We start from the raw sequence: 18,395 nt of genomic DNA, 5'->3' as shown, positions 1-18,395 counted from the left end.
CTCCTTGAAAAACAGTTTGGCTGTAGCTACTGCATCTGCCGTCTTCTTGCATGGGAGAAAGTGCGCCATCTTGGAAAACCTGTCAACCACTACAAAAACAGAATCCATACCTCGTTGGGTTCGCGGTAGACCCAACACGAAGTCCATAGACAAATCTTCCCAAATAGCATTGGGAACAGGCAATGGCATGTAAAGACCGGCGTTAGAAGAGTGCCCCTTAACTGTTTGACATATATAACACCTCGCCACAATAATAGAAACATCTCTCCTTGCTCTTGGCCAATAATACCTTCCCATAACAGCTTCAATAGTCTTGTCTCTGCCAAGATGCCCTGCTAAGCCACCACCATGCAAATCCCGAATAATTTTCTCACGAAGAGATGTGCAAGGGATGCACAACTGATTTCCCTTCATGAGAAACCCATCATGCACATAAAAATCTCCTGATGGTTGCTGAGACATGCATTGTTCCCACACATGTTTGAAATCTTCGTCTGTCGCATATAATTCTTTCAAGCACTCAAACCCAACAATCTCAACACTAAGGGTCTTGATCAAATCCACACGCCTACTCAAAGCGTCTGCCACTCGATTATGTTGTCCCGACTTATGTACAATTTTATATGGAAATTTATCAATAAAAGCAGACCATCTAGCATGCATATCACTCCTCAATTGCCTTTGGCTACTCAAGTACTTAAGAGCTTGGTGATCCGTGTAAAGAACAAATTCTTTGGCAATCAAGTAATGTTCCCATATCTTAAGAGCCCTCACTACTGCATAAAACTCCTTATCATAAGTAGACCACTTTCTTCTGGCTTCACACAACTTCTCACTGAAAAATGCAATTGGTCTCTTCTCTTGGGACAACACAGCACCTATACCCACTCCACTCGCATCACACTCAACCTCAAACAATTTGTCAAAGCTTGGCAAAGCTAAGACAGGAGCGGTACATAATTTATCTTTTATCAAGGTGAAACTTTGCTCTTGTTCTTCACCCCAATGGAACTTTCCTTTCTTTAAACACTCAGTAATTGGAGCCATAATACTACTAAAGTGTTTGATAAACCGCCTATAGAAAGTTGCTAACCCATGGAAACTTCGCACATCACTGACATTTTTAGGAGTTGGCCACTCTCTAATAGCTCGCACTTTTTCCTCATCTACCTTTACGCCCTCTTTACTTATAACAAAGCCCAAGAACAACAAGCTCTCACTCATAAAAGTACACTTCTTCAAATTAGCATAAAGTTTGTTTTCCCTCAACACACTCAACACCTCTCGAATATGCCCCTCATGCTCATTAATAGACTTACTGTATATCAAAATATCATCAAAATACACCACAACGAATTTACCAATGAAAGGGCGTAATACTTGGTTCATTAGTCTCATGAAAGTGCTTGGTGCATTGGTTAGTCCAAAGGGCATGACTAACCACTCAAACAACCCATCTCTTGTCTTGAAAGCTGTCTTCCACTCATCTCCAGATCGAATTCTAATTTGATGATAACCACTTCTAAGGTCAATTTTGGAAAAAATCACAGCCCCATCAAGTTGATCAAGCATGTCGTCGAGCCTAGGAATTGGAAATTTGTACCCAATAGTAATTTTGTTGATGGCTCTACTGTCAACACACATCCTCCAACTCCCATCTTTCTTTGGTGTCAATAATGCTGGCACTGCACATGGACTCATGTTAGTCTGAATGTGCCCTTTTCTCAATAATTCCTCTACCTGCTCACTCAAAATCTCATTCTCCCTAGGACTCATCCTGTAGTGTGGTAGGTTAGGCAAGCTAGCACCAGGAACCAAGTCAATGTGGTGTTGAATATCTCTCATAGGAGGTAGCTCATTAGGCAACTCCTCAGGAACCACATCATGAAATTCCTCCAACAATCCCTGCACCTCCACTAGAATTTGATTTACCTTCAGTAGCTCACTCACACTCTCTCCCTTGATAACCAATAAGTGAACCTCTCGAGTATCCTTACACTCCCTCACAAACTCTGTGTGTTTATGTGTAATGGTAAGAAAATTTCGCCCCTCCACTTTAGAAGCTTTGGTTTGATTCTTTTCCACTATGGGTAACAAAGTATAACGCACACCTTCTTTCTCAAGCTGATATGTGTTCTTCCTACCCGAGTGCTTAGCATCCACATCAAATTGCCAAGGCCTCCCAAATAAAATATGGCAAGCATCCATATCAACAATATCACAATAGACTTCGTCGGAGTACTTACCGATAGAGAAAGGCACCCTGCAACGTTCATTCACATGTATGCCACCAACTTCTTTGATCCATCCAATCATGTAAGGGCTTGGATGTTTTTCAGGAGTTAACTGCATCTTTGCCACCACGTCTCTTCCTATGATGTTCTCCTGACTTCCACTATCAATAATCAACTCAAAGATTTTTCCTTTCACCGTACACCTCGTGCGAAAAAGTTTATGCCGTTGAGTAGTATCTTCATTCTTTTGAGATAGCATTAACTTCCTCACTACACAGGTATATTGCCCATGTCCATAATCTTCTTCATCATCCTCCCCATCAGGCCCGCAATATACTTCCTCTTCAGCAACATCTTCCTCTTCCTTTTCAACAATGTTAACTGTTTTCCTCCTTGGACAATCACTAGATCGATGCCCAACCTCATTGCACTTGAAACATTTTAAAAGAATAGGCTTTACATAAGGATTAGGGGATTTTGGAAGATTAGAAGTAGTACCTCGAATGTTTCCCCCCGCTGTAGCCTTATTAGGGTTGACTGTATGGGGTGGATTGGAGGGTTGCGCTCCTTGAACCGACTTACCTTTATCAAAAGCTGGTTGTTTATTTTCATTCCCATTATACCGACGATAGGTGTCATTACGAGATCTCTCACTCAACATTAACTCAGCTTTTAAAGCTAAGTTCCTTGCTTCTTGCACACTTAAAACCATCTGAACTCCAATTTTATCACGAATAGCAAGCTTCAATCCATTCAAGTAACGAGCTGCTTGTTGATTGTCACTTTCTGACAATTGGTTTCTCTCTGCTAATCGTAAAAACTCAGAGGTATATTCATTCACACTCTTCATTCCCTGTGCATATCTTTGATAAGCTTCAAACATATATTGTTCATAGTCAGGGGGCAAAAACCTACCTCTTAACAGTTGCTTCATTCGTCTCCATGTCTGAACTGGCTGTCGGCCTTCCCTCAATCTCGTTTCTCTTAATCGCTCCCACCAAATAGATGCACCGCCCTTCAACCTGTAAGCCACTAACTTTACTTGTCGTTCATCTGGGATCTCCATGTATTCGAAAAAACGGTCAACCTCAGTGATCCAATCCAGGAACCCCTCAATATCAAGATCTCCACTAAAGGTGGGAATATCAACTTTTAGTTTATACTCATCGTTGCTCCAGTGGTTGTGCTGATGCGCATTCCTCCTAACCCCTCTACCACCAGGGTTAGCTATTGCTCGACCAAAATCATCCTCTTCATCGCTATCTTCAATCACTGGTCTTCTAGGATTAACAAGGACATGATTAATAGGTGGTCTTCCCGCTCCGGCTTGATTCACCCCATTATTCAGGTTCCTGTCATCATCAACTCGTAGTAAGGTGCCCAATTGGTTGCTATGTTGCTCCAATCGCTGCTGGATAGTACGAGTTACTTCCCGCTGTTCTTCAATTGCTCTCCAAACTGCGGACAACCCCTGATCACCGTCACGAGGTTGGTTGCTACCGTTACCTTCAAGATTGGCCATCTGATTGGTTGATTAACCGCTCTGATACCACCTGACGCAGTGTGTAGCGCGAGTGTGAAGAAAACACACCAAAATAAACCCTTGAAAGAGCAAACTTCAATGGCCGAAGCTTGGCTTTCAAGAAGACGCAAAAACAAGACTGTTTTGCTAAAAAAACCTAAATAGGTTGCTGAAATTTGATTAAGAAAAACTTGATTACAAACTCTAGATCCTAGGCATATTTATAGTATTTGGCTAATCCAAATCCATCTAATATTTGGAAAACAAAATCCAACTAGAATCCTAATAGAAATAAATCTTAATCCAACATGAAGTAGAATCCTAAATCAAGTAGAAATATGAAATTGAATCCTAAATCAAGTAGAATTCTAAAAACTTAAGAAGTATTAAAATATTGTTCCGGCGTGGTCGAGAGTCAGCTTTGGGCCGGGTCTTGATTGGTGACCGCATCATTCCTCTTCCCTAGCATGAGCTCTGTTCTTCTCCCTCTAACCCACTCTTGCTTGTTCTACCTCTTCTTCCCCTAATTGGCCCTCCCTCTCCCCAACATGAATTATATTCTTTCATGCTTCCCCAAAGCATGCCCTTTTCTTTTTTTGGCTCTCCAACCTCAAACCTTCTTAGTCACCTAAGATCTCTCTCCTTTTCCAAGCTCGGATCCACAAAGCTCACCCTCTGGTCAGCCCAATCTAGGGCAAATTTTGATTTTCTTTTCTTTTCTTTTTCTTTTATTTTGTTGTCTCTTTTCCCTTCAATTTTTTCAAGTGTTGATTTTTTCTCTTGTTGCTTTTTCCCCACTCCTTTTCTACTTTGAGTCCCCTTCAAGAGTTGTTATTTTCCTTCTACTTTTGAGATGCCGATCTACTCCAGCAATCTTTAGTTCAACTTCTAGGTAAGTGATGATTTACATGATTTGAACTTTCTATTCTTCTCCTCCTCCTTTCTCTCCATCTCTCTAGTCTCTACTCTCCCCTTCTTAAGAATTGGTATTTTTTCCTAGTGTTGCTGTCAGCTGAATGGAAAGATGTGTTAAGGTTGAAGAAACCACTATCTCCAACTTAATGTTACTCAAATAAAAGATAACTATAACCTTTTTATTGATTGATTCCCTCATGGGAGTGATCATACAGAAAAGTTTATATGAGTTGATGAATATCACTTAGCATCCACTAAACAAGTGAAGAAATTTCGCAGCTTAATGCCATTTACATGTTATTGGTGTAATATCATGCTTATTTAACAGTAATCATTTTGTTTTTTGGACTTTTTGTTTTCATATTTATGAAGCAGATTAAAGGGGCATTGCAAGAGGCTCCCTGCTTTGCTAGGTCAAAGGAGTGTCATTTTTGTAGACAGCATTACCTTGCTTTACATAGAAGTGGTTCCAACTAGTTGAACCCATAACCTTCCAATCATAAAGAAGCAGCTTTACCGAGGCTCACCCTCATATTTTCTAAGTAGGTTAATCAAATTAAATTGTATAAAACATATAAGTATAACTTGTTTTAGATCAATTCATAGTTGTACAATGCTTAACTTTATAATAATATTGCTAGTAACACCAATAGAGACCAGTGGGGACAACAAATGGAACGGGAACAGGTATTTCATGAAAGAGGTAGAGGAAGAGAAAGAAAAACTTCATGGGAAACTCTTGTATAGTAAGTTATTAGGGCCTCATAGAAGATATGGCCTAGAAATGATTGTGTAACTAGAATTCATATAACCAACCCCACCTAGTGAAACTATGGCTTGCTATGTTATTGTTACTGTTTAAATGTCTTAATTTTTAAGTTTTTGTTAAATTGTCTACAAATGGTATGCATTATAAATTTCTAAGGATAATTCAAGTTTCCATATTTGGGAAAAAATCATATTGATTGTAGTTAATTTATTTTTTTCCAAAACTAATGATTTACTTTGAACCATTTTTCCAAAATTAACATATAATTACATTTGAAATTATTTTTATTAAAAATATTAGGTCAATTGACGTATAATTAATTATTATATGACATAAATAAATTTATTAATGCAAACAAAACAACCAAAAGAGATAAAGCCACATATAGAAATGATTCACGGGCTAGAATTTATGTAACTGGACCAACACAATGGGATTAAGGCTTGACATGTATTTGACTATTTGTTGTAAACAGAATCACAAACAATATTTTCAATTTTTGTTTTTAGGGTTCCAACAATGTTATCAAATGACAAGTTTTGTTTTCATTTGTCTAACAAAAAAATGATAACCCAAAAAGTTGAAGAGTAAAAATTAAGTCAATTCTATCTTTTATATGCTCCCCCCCCCCCCCCCCCCCCCAACCCACTCTCCCAAAATCTAATTATGTGTTATACAAATATCAGACTATATGAGGGTAAGGCTCACCCTCATATCTAATTACATGTATAATTATATTCCAGCCTCCTAGATTTTAGAACTACAGCTCTGACGGATTTACAAGGAAAAAGACTTCCTAACTTGCTGCATTTCCAAAATTAGCCCTCGAGATTTCCTAAAATCAACTAATTCCCCATCCCACACCCCCCTCCAAAAAAGCAAAAGTCATTTGAATTATAAACTTAATTAGCTAAGAAAGAATTGCTGTAATTCCAATTAGCCTTTGAATTCTTTTCTCTTTTTTTTTCATAGAAGAATGTCACAGTTGGTGACTTGGGTTGGCTAGCTGATTTAGAGCTAATCAGCGATAGTAGTAGTGAGCGGGGTAGAGAGAAAGAAAGGAAGAAATAGCAAGGAAGAACAGAAGAGTATAGATAGAAAGAGAGAAATCCAAATTCTATTGATATTCTTTGTTAACGGACCCAAGGGTCTGAGAAGGATATATAGGCCCCTGCATATGGACGTAGCCCAGAGGATTCCTTCCCTAAACGGTTATAACAACCATTTTGTCCTATTCAAGCCCTTACACGTGGGCTACTTTTGGAATATTCTCTCTAACAAACCAATACAACTGGAAATTAAAACAATAGCAGTAACAGAATCTAAAGCAAGCAATAACAGAGTGCAAATGAAAGAAAATCAGGAAGAATATCGCCCGTGTGTGACAATTCCCTCCCCCTTAAATCATTTCCTGTCCTTAAGAAATGCTAAGTAGGCTAGCAGCCACAGGAAACTGCTGGAGAAGACTTGGTAGGTACTCCCACGTGTTGCTTTCCTGTTCTCCGTGTTGCCACTTCACCAACACCTGGATGAGGGGTACCCCCTGGCGGTAGATAACTCTTTTGTCTAGAACGGCCTTAGGCGTCTTCAAAATCTCCTTCTCCTTTGGATTGGTGGGCAGTGCGGTATTCACTAGCTCAGCCCCAGCTGATTTCTTCAATAAGGAGACGTGGAAGACTGGGTGAATGTGGGTTCCCTGGGGAAGTTGTAGTCGGTAGGCCACTTTTCCGACCTGAGCCATGATGGGGTAGGGACCAAAGTATTTGGGGCTCAGTTTGGACACCGGTCCTTGGTTAAGGGCCTTTAGATGAGGAAACTTCAACCGGAGATACACCTTCTCTCCCACTTCGAATTCCCTCTCACTTCTCTTCTTGTCCGCATACTGCTTCATCCTATTTTGGGCTGAAGCTAATTCCTGCTTAAGTTGCTGCAAAACCATCCTTCTTTGCTGCATGTATTCTTCCACAGCGGTCGCAGTAGCCTGCCCTTGTAAGGCGGGTAGAATGGGAGGTTTGTACCCATAGTTGGCCTCGAAAGGAGACATTTTCAGGGCTGTGTGGTAATTAGAGTTATACCACCATTGGGCCAATGCTAACCACCGATGCCAACTCTTGGGTAGTAGAATGCACATACACCGCAGGTAGGTTTCCAAGCTTTGATTGACTCTCTCTATCTGACCGTCCGATTGCGGATGATATGTTGTCGACATATTAAATTTGGCCCCCATAGACTTCATCAATCCTTGCCAGAACTCACTTGTGAAGATCTTATCCCTATCTGAAATGATAGTACTTGGAACTCCATGCAGCGCCACTACACTGTCCAAAAAGGTCCTTGCTACCTCCTGCGCTGTAAAAGGGTGAGACAGCCCTATGAAATGGGCAAATTTTGTCAGCCTATCTACTACCACCAGCACACTATCCTTCCCTTCAGATTTAGGCAACCCCTCTATAAAATCCATAGAGACACTAGTCCAAGCTTGGTCCAGAATAGGCAGGGGTTGAAGAAGATCGGGGTAGGATACATTTTCATGCTTACATCTCTTGAAGGTGTCGCAGGCCAGGACGAACTTCTTAACATCAGTTTTTAATTTGGGCCATTGGAACAACTGTTTTACCCTAAGGTAAGTATTTTGAACTCCTAAATCCCCCCCCCCCCCAAGGGGATTCATGCAAGGACTGCATGATCTTCTTCTTGAGATTTCCCTTATCACCAATAACAATCTTGCCATTAAATCTGATCAACCCTTCCTGTAAAGCATAACCTTCAACCTCCGTAATTCCCAATGCTAGCTTTTCCAGTATTCCCTTCACCTGTTCATCTACTTCATAGCTATTGACAACTTCTTGATACCATGCTGGTACTACGGTAGTGATTGCACCGAGGCTTCCTTCTTCTTGGCACCTTGAAAGGGCATCCGCAACCACATTCTCCTTGCCATTCCTATAATGAATTATGTAGTCCAACCCCATCAATTTTGCCATCCCCTTTCTCTACAGTTGTGTTTGCAATTTTTGCTGCAACAAATGCTTTAAGCTTTCATGATCTGTCTTGATTATAAACTTCTCATTCTCTAGGTAATGCCGCCACTTTTCCACCGCCAAGAATTCCTTTTCATAGATGCTTAATCCCAAATGCCTTGGGCTTAATGCTTGGCTTAGAAATGCCAAGGGTCTTCCTTCTTGTGACAACACAGCCCCAATGCCCCCCCCCCCCCCCCGCGCGCAGGCATCCGTCTCCAACATGAAAGGTTTAGCAAAGTCGGGCAGTCCCAAAACAAGTACCTTGCTCATCTCTATCTTCAGATTCTCGAAGGCTTCCTTAGCCTCTTTTCCCCAACTGAAAGAGCCTTTCTTAAGCAGGTTGGTCAGAGGTTTACTCACCACTCCATATCCTCTAACAAACCGGTGGCAGTAACCGGTAAGGCTAAGGAACCCCCGTAGAGCCCTCACTGTTGTGGGTCGTGACCAAGCTAGCATGGCTTCCACCTTTTTGGGATCAGTCCTAACTCCTTCTTGTGATATCAAATGGCCCAAATACTCGACCTGATCTTGCCCAAATGAACACTTAGACCTTTTGATGAAGAACTGGTTAGATCTAAGGACTTCTAGGGTGGTTTTGAGGTGTTGTAGATGCTGGTTCAGATTTGGGCTATAGACAAGAATATCATCAAAAAATACCAGTATGAATTTCCTTAAATAGGGTTCGAAGATTTGGTTCATTAGGGCTTGAAAAGTGGCCGGGGCATTGGTGAGCCCAAATGGCATCACCAAGAATTCAAAATGCTCATTATGGGTTCTAAAAGCTGTTTTATGGACATCATCAGGTTTCATTCTTATTTGGTGGTATCCCGAACAAAGGTCCAGCTTTGAAAAAATTTTGGCATTGTGTAGCTCATCCATTAGGTCTTCTATCAAGGGTATAGGATACTTGTCTTTGATAGTTAAGGTATTTAATTGCCGGTAATCCACACAAAAACGCCAAGATCCATCTTTTTTTTAACAAGGAGAACTAGTGAAGCGAAAGGGCTCTGGCTGGGCCTTATGAAGGATTGTTTTAGCATCTCCTTTACCATTTTCTCAATTTCTGTTTTCTGGACAGGAGAATAACGGTATGATCTGATGTTTATGGGTTTGGTATTGGACTTTAGGGGGATTGAATGGTCCAAGGCTCGGGTTGGGGGTAGAGTATCAAGTTCAGTAAATAAGTCCTTAAATTTTAATAGCAATTCCAGTGTTCTAAAAAGCGCTAGGCGCTAGTCGGGCGCCAGGCTGGGGCCTAGCACCTAGGGGGCCTAGGCGGAGCCTAGAAAACTGCTATTTTTTTTATTTTTTAAATTTTGTAATGTAATTTGATGTTATTTTCAATTAAATCAAAGTTGAAAAGCATTAATAATGCAACATAAACCAATAATAAAAACATCAATATACTATAAGCAAACAGCAGATTTTTTGCAAATATTATAGAATATATATAATTAATAATAAAAATTAAATATAAATCTAATAATTATATATAAATAGAAAAGAAAATGAAATAAAATAAAAAATAAAAAACATAAAAAAGAAACCAGAAACGCAGCAAACGCACAACCCACAGAGAGAGAGAGAGGTTACGAGTCGACAAAGATGGAGCTCAACGACGAGGGCGGGGGCGACGACGCTAAGGCAACGAGGACGAGGAGGACGCGACAAATAAGAGGCGGTGACGATGAAGCTTGGCGGCGAGGATGGAGCTGGACGCAGCAACGGCGATGAGCTACTGGCGGGCCAATGAAGCTTAGCGGCGTTGAGGCAGCAACGTTGAGGTGAGAAGAGAGTGAAGAGGGGGACACGCTAACAGGTTCGATTTATGATTTAGCAAAAAAAGCCCTAAAAAGCCCTAGGCGCGCTGGCTAGGGGTGTGCACGGTGCGGTTTGGACGGTTTGGGAAGGATTTAATAAGCCAAACCACATGTGCGGTTTGGCATTAAACCAGACCACACGGTCTGGTTTGGTGTGCACAAACCGCACCAGACCGCACCGCATTTGCGGTGCGGTTTCCGCAGTTTGATGCTTCTTTATTGTTTCATTTGGTGTTTCCTTCACTAACTTATAAATTTTTAATTAAAACATAAAAATCAATGCATAAAATCATAATTTTTAAATTTTTATAGTATCTTGGAGTTTAAAACTAAAATAAGTTACTATCTAATAAAAAATGCAAATTTAAAAGTTTTAAATCTACAACATAACCACATGCTCATAATATAAAAATAACACAAAAATCCACAATATAATTCATGGTCAAGAAAGTATATATTTTTAATTTATTTTTTTAATTTTTAAATTATTAGATATTTTTAATTTTTTTATTAATATACTACTTGGCCGGTTTGGTTTTAACCAAACCAAAAAAACCACAAACTGCAAACCGCACGGTTTGAGAATTTCTCAAACCGTGCCAAACCGCACCCCCAAAAAACCGCACGGTTTGGTGCGGACGGTTTCCGCGGTTTGACGGTTTTTTTGCACACCCCTAGCGCTGGCCGACTAGGCGCCGCCTGGGCGCCCAAGCCTGACGTTTACTCAGGCCGGCGCCTAGGAGGCCCGACTAGGGCAATTTCGAGGCGGCCACCGGCCGCCTAGCGGCTAGGCGACACCTAGCCCGATTTTTAGAACACTGAGCAATTCATCAATAGAGGTCTGAAGGTGTACCTAGTCAAGCTCACATCGCTAGCTATTGACAGTCAAGCATAATTCCCCATACAGCTTCTGCTTGGCCCCTTCTTCCACTGCTGCAATGGAGAACAGTTGAGCCAGTTGGTTCCACTTACTTTTGAACACCCGGTGGAGCCTCTTCCCTGTTATCATTCTACAAGTCCCAAACTCTCACCCTCCTGTGAGTGTCATTCTTCTTCCTTCTTTGTCAAAGGATACCTCCATCCTATTGAAATCAAAACTTATGGGGCTCACTCCTTTCATCCAGTCAACCCCTAGTACCACATCGCAGCCCCCTAATTGCAGCAACCTCAGGTCTGCTTCAAACTTCTCTCCTTGCATCTCCTGATTAAACCCCGGCATACCGATTCACTGATCACTCTGTTCCCATTAGCCACCGTCACACTGAGGGGTTGAGTTTCCTTGGGGGAACACCTCAATCTTTTTGCAGATCCTTCATCCAGGAAGCTATGCATGCTTCCACTATCAATTAAGATCAATAAGCTGTCATTCTTCACCTTCCCTTCCACTTTAATGATCTTGTTATTGGTCACCCCTTTCAGCACATGGAGTGAGATCTCACCTGTGTCTTCTTCCCCAAGATCACCGTCCTCTTCCCTTTCATCTTCTTCTACTTCTGATTTCTCCTTCGAGTCCCCTTCAAATAACAACAGCTGCCGCCTGCATTGATGCCTAGGATAGTATTTATCCCCGCATCTGAAGCACAACCCGGCTGCCTCCTCGGCTCATTATATTTTCCCCCAGAGCTAGGCCCCCCTGAAATTCTAACACCTTGGCCACCTCTACCCCAATCTCGGTTATGTACCTTATCCCCTTGATGGGATGAGCTTCCCGTGACAGCCCGATGCTGTTGCCTCTGCTTCCTCATCAAGGCTTCGACCACCATTTCTTGTAGTCGAGCACTTTCTGGCGCCTGCTTCACTGTTCTAGGCCGTATCATTTTAACCATAGGCCTCAGATCATCGCTGAGCCCGCTCAAGAAACTAGAGACGAAATAGGCTTCTGAGAGGTGGGGGTCGTCGTTGATCATCAGTGATCTCAGCTCTTCAAACCTCCTCAGGTAGGCATTCACCTCTCCTACCTGTTTTAATTTGTTGAATTCTTCAATAACATCCGACATACTCTTTTCTCCAAACCTCTCGCATAACCTCCCAGTGAACTTCACCCAGGTTGGGTTATCCCTGACCCTTATCCACCACTGATACCAAGCGTCTACCAGGTCATCAAAGTAGGCCGAAGCCAGGGCTACCCTCCTTTCCTCTGGCGCTCACATTTTATCACCCACCACCGGGGATTATTCCCGTCAAACACCGGAATCTCCAACCGGGGTGTCGGGAACCCCGGTTGCTGTGGACGATTTTGTCCTTCATGTCCACCTTCCAACACATTCCTTATATCAACCTCCAGTTCCACCCCAGCTCCCTCATTTCCTGCTACTCTGTCTCTCCTAACATCTGGTATTAATGGTTCTGTTCTATCTCTAGAGGGAAACTCGGGGGGCCAATCTCACAGCATTTTGGCGAGTGAACATAACCATAAACTATTGGAGTTGGGCTCCCAGCTCTACTCTCATTTGCGCATTATCCTCCCGCATTTGAGACAGAGCCCCATCGAGCCTTCTATCGAGTTCTCCTACCGAATTTTCTATTCGGCGATCCAATGCTAAGATCACCTCATGATTGCGCTCCGATCCAACCCAAGTCACCTCATGTTGTAGCTACGTCTCGAAGCTCTTCATGTGGGTACTGTCCGCCATGGAAGAGTGCTCTACTAATCCAGCCAAGACCGTTGCTCTGATACCAAATTGTCACGGCTGGTGACTTGGGTCGGCTAGCTGATTAAGAGCTAATCAGCGATAGTAGTAGTGAGCGGGGTAGAGAGAAAGAAAGGAAGAAATAGCAAGGAAGAACAGAAGAGTATAGAGAGAAAGAGAGAAATCTGAATTCTATTGATATTCTTTGTTAACGGACCCAAGGGTCTGAGAAGGATATATAGGCCCCTGCATATGGACGTAGCCCAGAGGATTCCTTCCCTAAACGGTTATAACAACCATTTTGTCCTATTCAAGCCCTTACACATGGGCTGCTTTTGGAATATTCTCTCTAACAAACTAATACAGCTGGAAATTAAAACAATAGCAGTAACAGAATCTAAAGCAAGAAATAACAGAGTGCAAATGAAAGAAAATCAGGAAGAATATCACCCGTGTGTGACAAAGAATTCCTTAATAAGCACTAAAATTTTTATAAAGTTTGATACCGGAGCAGAGGTGCATAAGAAGTTTATTAATACTAGGCATTTTGAACATAAGATCTTATTATTCAAAGGCATTTTAGATTTTCTAATTGTTTAGTAACCATACCTAGAGGCATAAATAATTTATTGGATCCTAGGACATTTCTAGTAACTTTCTTGGTTTCTCAACAACCAAAATTGTCAAGTAGATAATTAGTAGTTTGGTAAAAATTGAACCATCAGGAACCCAAATGCTGATTATAAAGCCTCCAAATCAAGGTTAGTGGCTTGGGTTAAGGCGGTAGAGCCATCTTTCCCTTTCTCAGCGGACCAGGTCAGTGTTATTAGAGGCGCGCCTAAACGCAAAGCGCACCCTAGGCGCCTAAAAGCCTTCCAGGCGGGCGCAAACCAAAAGGCACGCCTAAGCCTTCCAAGCAGGCGCAGACCAAAAGGCACGCCTAAGCCTAAGGCGCACCTCAAGCACGCCTCAGCCCAAGGCACCTCAGGCAAAGGCACGCGCCTTGGGCTTTTTAGCTATTTTTCAAACTTTTTATTTCACTGTTTGTTACTTTATTTAATTTTTTACTGTTTAGGGTTTAAATTTATTACTTCAACTACAAATTTGACAGTAAATAAAAAGGCTACTACTTCAAATGCTCCAATTGAATTTGAACTAGATGAAGATGGATAGGGAGAATTGAACAAATTCAAGGCATGCAATAACAAAATGCAACATTAAGTCACCAAAACAAAGAAAGATGCAAATTCAAGTCCAATATATTACCTACCCAAAAAATGTATGAAATTATCATCACACTTCTAAACCATAGAAATCATCCAACAAGAGGAGTAGATGATGTGGAAGAAGATATTAGAGATGATGCTTCTAATGATGAAAATATAGAAATTTTTGGTCTTGAGAGTGGTTTTTTTTATAACATGCTTGTTAAAATATTATTAGAAGTTAGGACCTATTTTATACCTTTTTCTTTAGCTATATTTTTATTTTTTTTATTTTTTTATTAACTTGCGGCTAGTTCCACCAGGCTCGCGCCTCGCCTTAAGCCTCAGGCTCCAAGACCCTTGTGCGCCTTAGTGCACCTTGCGCCTTTAATAACACTGGAGCAAGTCATCATGTCTACTTCGACTCTAGGCCAATAAGTTCCTCTCTCTCTTCTAGGCTGGTTGGTTATGAAGTCGGATTGGGATGATCAGCCTTCCCTAATGGCTGGTTTTTTTTTTTTTTTTTTGGGGGGGGGGGGGTGGCGGGCAGTTGGTTTTTATGGGTTTCTGTTTTTTCTGGTTCGTTGGTGGGTGGGGCTGGTGTTTTTCTAAGGATTGCTATATTACTCTTTTGGTTTCATTAATATCATATCAGTCCTCACTTATTTCAAAAAAAAAAAAAAAAAAGCCTCCAAATCATTCATTCTGGTCTAAAATATTTTGTCCCAATTAGAGATCAGTATTGTAGATTAAAAACAGCACCCAAATTCTTAAAGCAAGTTCTATATGGTATTGAAAGGCAATCAAGTTCAACTTTATTTGCATAACAAATCTAACATTTATCAATGGAATCAATGCATTAATTACGTTACTCTACCTACTCATACCCCATTATCAGACTTCATACAGAAAATGCAGAAGTTTTCAGTCATCACATATTCTGCTATATAGAAGAACTAAACCAGAAGACAAATTTAAACCAACTTCAACTAAAAAGTTAAGCAACACCCCACCAACTTTCTCGACTTTTATCCTTTGCTTCCTTCTCATATTTTTGGATTGTGCGCTCGTCAACCCGACCACTAAGATAAAGTATCTGCCCACCAATTGTGGATTTCCCAGCATCTGCAGACCCATGTGTAAAGAAAACATATGGCTTACTTCAATAAACTTAAAGAAAACATCATGATTCACTTATCGAAGATATCAACCTACCAACATGGCCAATAAATACAACATTTAAATGTCGTTTCTTATTCTCTTCAATTTCATCTTCAGTATCTTCTAAAGCACAGGTGTCCTTATCCTTCACTGGAAAGGAAGAAAATATCACAAGTTCAGAATCGTAAGAAACTAGTTCTAGTAGACATACCCAGTAAAAAGCACCTACCCCACAATTTCATATGCTACAAAATAATGCAAACAAACAAACACAAGGAAGAGAAAAGGGGAGTCCCTTGAGCACTAGACTTCCCGTTTCATGAGCGTCAAGGAGGGAAAGAGTCATTTTCATACATAATATTCCCCTTGTTTTACAAAAAGGCTATTTCCACCACTCAAAACTCATGACCTTCCAATCATTTTTCTTACTCATTGCTACTAAGACCCATCCTCAAAGGAGAAAGAGAATAACGAGCAAAAAGACAGGAACATATGCACACAAATAAAGTAATAGCATACCTTCTATGGTGCCTTTTGGCTCTACCTGTGCTGGCTGAGAGGTTGCACTATTCTCATAAGTCAAATCTGAAAATAAGCATAAACTACTTATCAACATTTAACCCAAATAAACAACCTCAAATAATTGATTATTGTCATGACCCTAGAAGCAATAAAGGGGTAATATGGTAATAGGCATATAATAGTTGTTAGGAGATACTTTACAAGTTGTTAGAAGCACATGGGTGCTGTTAGGAATCAGTTAACAACTAGCTAAGGCCTATATAAAGGCTACTTGTAAGAGATTGGAGGATATGCTTGAATTGATATTGAATAGTCTGATTTTCCTTCCTCTAAATTCCCTCTCTCGATCTCGATCTTCCCCCCCTCACTTTCTGTTCTTCTAATTTCCCCAATTCTTCTTCTAAATTCTCCCTTCATTCTTCCAATTTCCAATCCAACCCTAGGCTAAACCCTAGGTTCATGACAATTATATTACTCGAAGCAAGCATATATGCAATTGCTAACACCTTTTAGCACATAAGTAACCACCTCCTATTCTATAAGTAGGAAAAAATAAAAAAACACAAATGTCTACTGCTCTTTCATGTCTTTCATTAAGAATGTACCATCAATCATAGAGGGAGATACTCTAGGTGTAAAAATTATTCCATGTATACCAAAATTGGAAGCTACAACATCGCATAGCTATTAATACAACAGAAAGTCATAATGCAATGAAATCATAGATTTCCTATGAGATTGTCCAAACTTGAACTAAATGACCTCTGTTAAAGCTTAAACACGAGAATGAAGAACCCGACACTTGTAATAAAGGAACAACCTTCAATTAATCCCTACAAAGATAGGGATGAAACTCATTGACTAAGTCTTGACCTCACCTTTTTGTTATCTAAGACAAGTTCAACAAGGGCATACTTCTACAAGCAGGCAGTTGAGTGACAGTATTGTGCATTTTTTGTGGCTGGAAGGTTGATTAAATATGATCATTTTCTAAGTGGCAACATTGTTTTTCCTAGAACATTCTGTTCCGATAGAATCATAAAAGATTCTCTTGCTTGAGCAACTACCCAATCAACCTAGCTCAATCTTGAACAGGTTGTCATTTAGACGAATGAAGTTGGGTGGCTGTCACCTGATACTCAAGGTTGGGCATGGTTTGGCCAACCTAAAATTAGAAATTTTCCAAAGTCTGTTCTAGCAGAGCACATAACCTAATTAAATTTCATGTAAACAAATTTCGACGAGTACATGTCAATTTTTCCAACCTCTTGCTGCACTATCATTTAACAAATGATGTCCCAGTGACAATATCATGGAGAATATGCAAATGCAATCCTTCTTCATCTTGTATGGAAAAGAAATGGGATAGCAAGTTTGGTGTTTCAGCCTACCTTCTTCCACCAGGACAGGTTTTTCAAATTCTTGTGCCTTCACATCTTCATTTGGTACTGAAGCATTATCTTCTGATAGCATTCAAAATAAATCAAACAGGATAACAATTCCAAAATTCTAGAATAACCACGACATTAATAATAACAAAATAGCCATAATGATACCGGATAGTATCAATGTTGGTAGTACCGACGAGTTCAAACCAACATAAGAAAGAATTCAACCATTCAAGATAAATTTAAATCCAAAAAGTAAAGATAATCAGAAATATTTGTATACCCGCTGAATCAAGCTGCAGTGCCCGGATATCCGCCTCGATGTCTGGCATAAAAAACAATACTTCAATAAGCAGATTTCCAATAACTCCAAACGTTGGATATGCTAACATAAAACCTAGAAACGTGCCTATATATCACACATATAATCAAACTATTTCAATCGCAAAAGCTATCCTGTCCTTAGCTTCTCGATTCCAGCCGGCGTTATCAGAAACGGAAGTTCGCATAAATTATTGCGGACATAACAACCAATTCAAACTCGAAATCGAAACAAAATTAAAATAAATGAAATATAACAGATCGAAATAAAGGCCGAAAGAGGCACGTACCCATCGTCTGGGAGGGTATGAATTCTGGAAGGGGACTAGGGTTTTTGACGAAGCTGCGAGTGGAATGCTAGTGCGGATTTCGAGAGTTAAGTCTTGGGTATATATATGTGCGTATGTACAGGGGAAAATATCATTATTCTCTCAGAACACACTAGATAAACTCGAACCGTGTAACTTCAGAGCAAATTCGGCTTTTTATTTTTTTTTTGGCTAAGTGGGCCTTTTAATATTTTTAATTGCTTAGCTATGTGCATAGTTGGTCTGTGGCCTACTCTGATTCATGTGTTATAACAGTGTCGTTTTGACATTTTTTTTGGAAACATTTCTTATCTCAAAATATTGATAAATATCATAAAAATATTTTCAGATTTTTTATAATTTTAAAACTATTTCATAATATTAAAAATACATTTTCAACACGATTCTTATGCCACGATCACATTACTAAAAATGTTTAGTCATAATCCATTCTTCTTTATTCATTTTGTGAAAAATTTAAAGTCTCTAAATTTCTCTGTTGTCGCGAACGTCATCCTTTTGTTTTTTCAATTTTGTAGTGGTTCTACCATTCCATCATTCCGGTCATCTTTGATTG

General features: G+C 40.3%; 1 protein-coding gene across 3 annotated transcripts in view; it reads right to left on the bottom strand.

Moving 5' to 3' along the window:
• LOC127791051 (uncharacterized) overlaps window positions 1–17,937 on the bottom strand; it is a 63,534-nt gene extending 45,597 nt beyond the window's left edge. The window contains exons 1-6 of one of the 3 annotated variants that reach the window (XM_052320787.1): window positions 17,801–17,937; window positions 17,473–17,514; window positions 17,193–17,261; window positions 15,799–15,864; window positions 15,334–15,429; window positions 15,132–15,243 (exon numbers count right to left, since the gene is read on the bottom strand). In XM_052320787.1, coding sequence (XP_052176747.1) covers window positions 15,132–15,243; window positions 15,334–15,429; window positions 15,799–15,864; window positions 17,193–17,261; window positions 17,473–17,514; window positions 17,801–17,804 — 389 coding nt within the window. In that variant the 5' untranslated portion in view covers window positions 17,805–17,937. Of the gene's footprint in view, window positions 1–15,131; window positions 15,244–15,333; window positions 15,430–15,798; window positions 15,865–17,192; window positions 17,265–17,472; window positions 17,515–17,800 lie in introns of all 3 variants that reach the window. The other 2 variants (XM_052320786.1, XM_052320788.1) reach the window with 2 other exon arrangements.
• Window positions 17,938–18,395: the final 458 nt, after the last annotated feature.

The sequence above is a fragment of the Diospyros lotus genome, chromosome 14, assembly GCF_014633365.1.
Source record: "Diospyros lotus cultivar Yz01 chromosome 14, ASM1463336v1, whole genome shotgun sequence".
NCBI lineage: Eukaryota > Viridiplantae > Streptophyta > Magnoliopsida > Ericales > Ebenaceae > Diospyros > Diospyros lotus.
The sequence above is the reverse complement of the archived record's forward strand: the minus strand, read 5'-3'. Positions and strand labels throughout refer to the sequence as shown.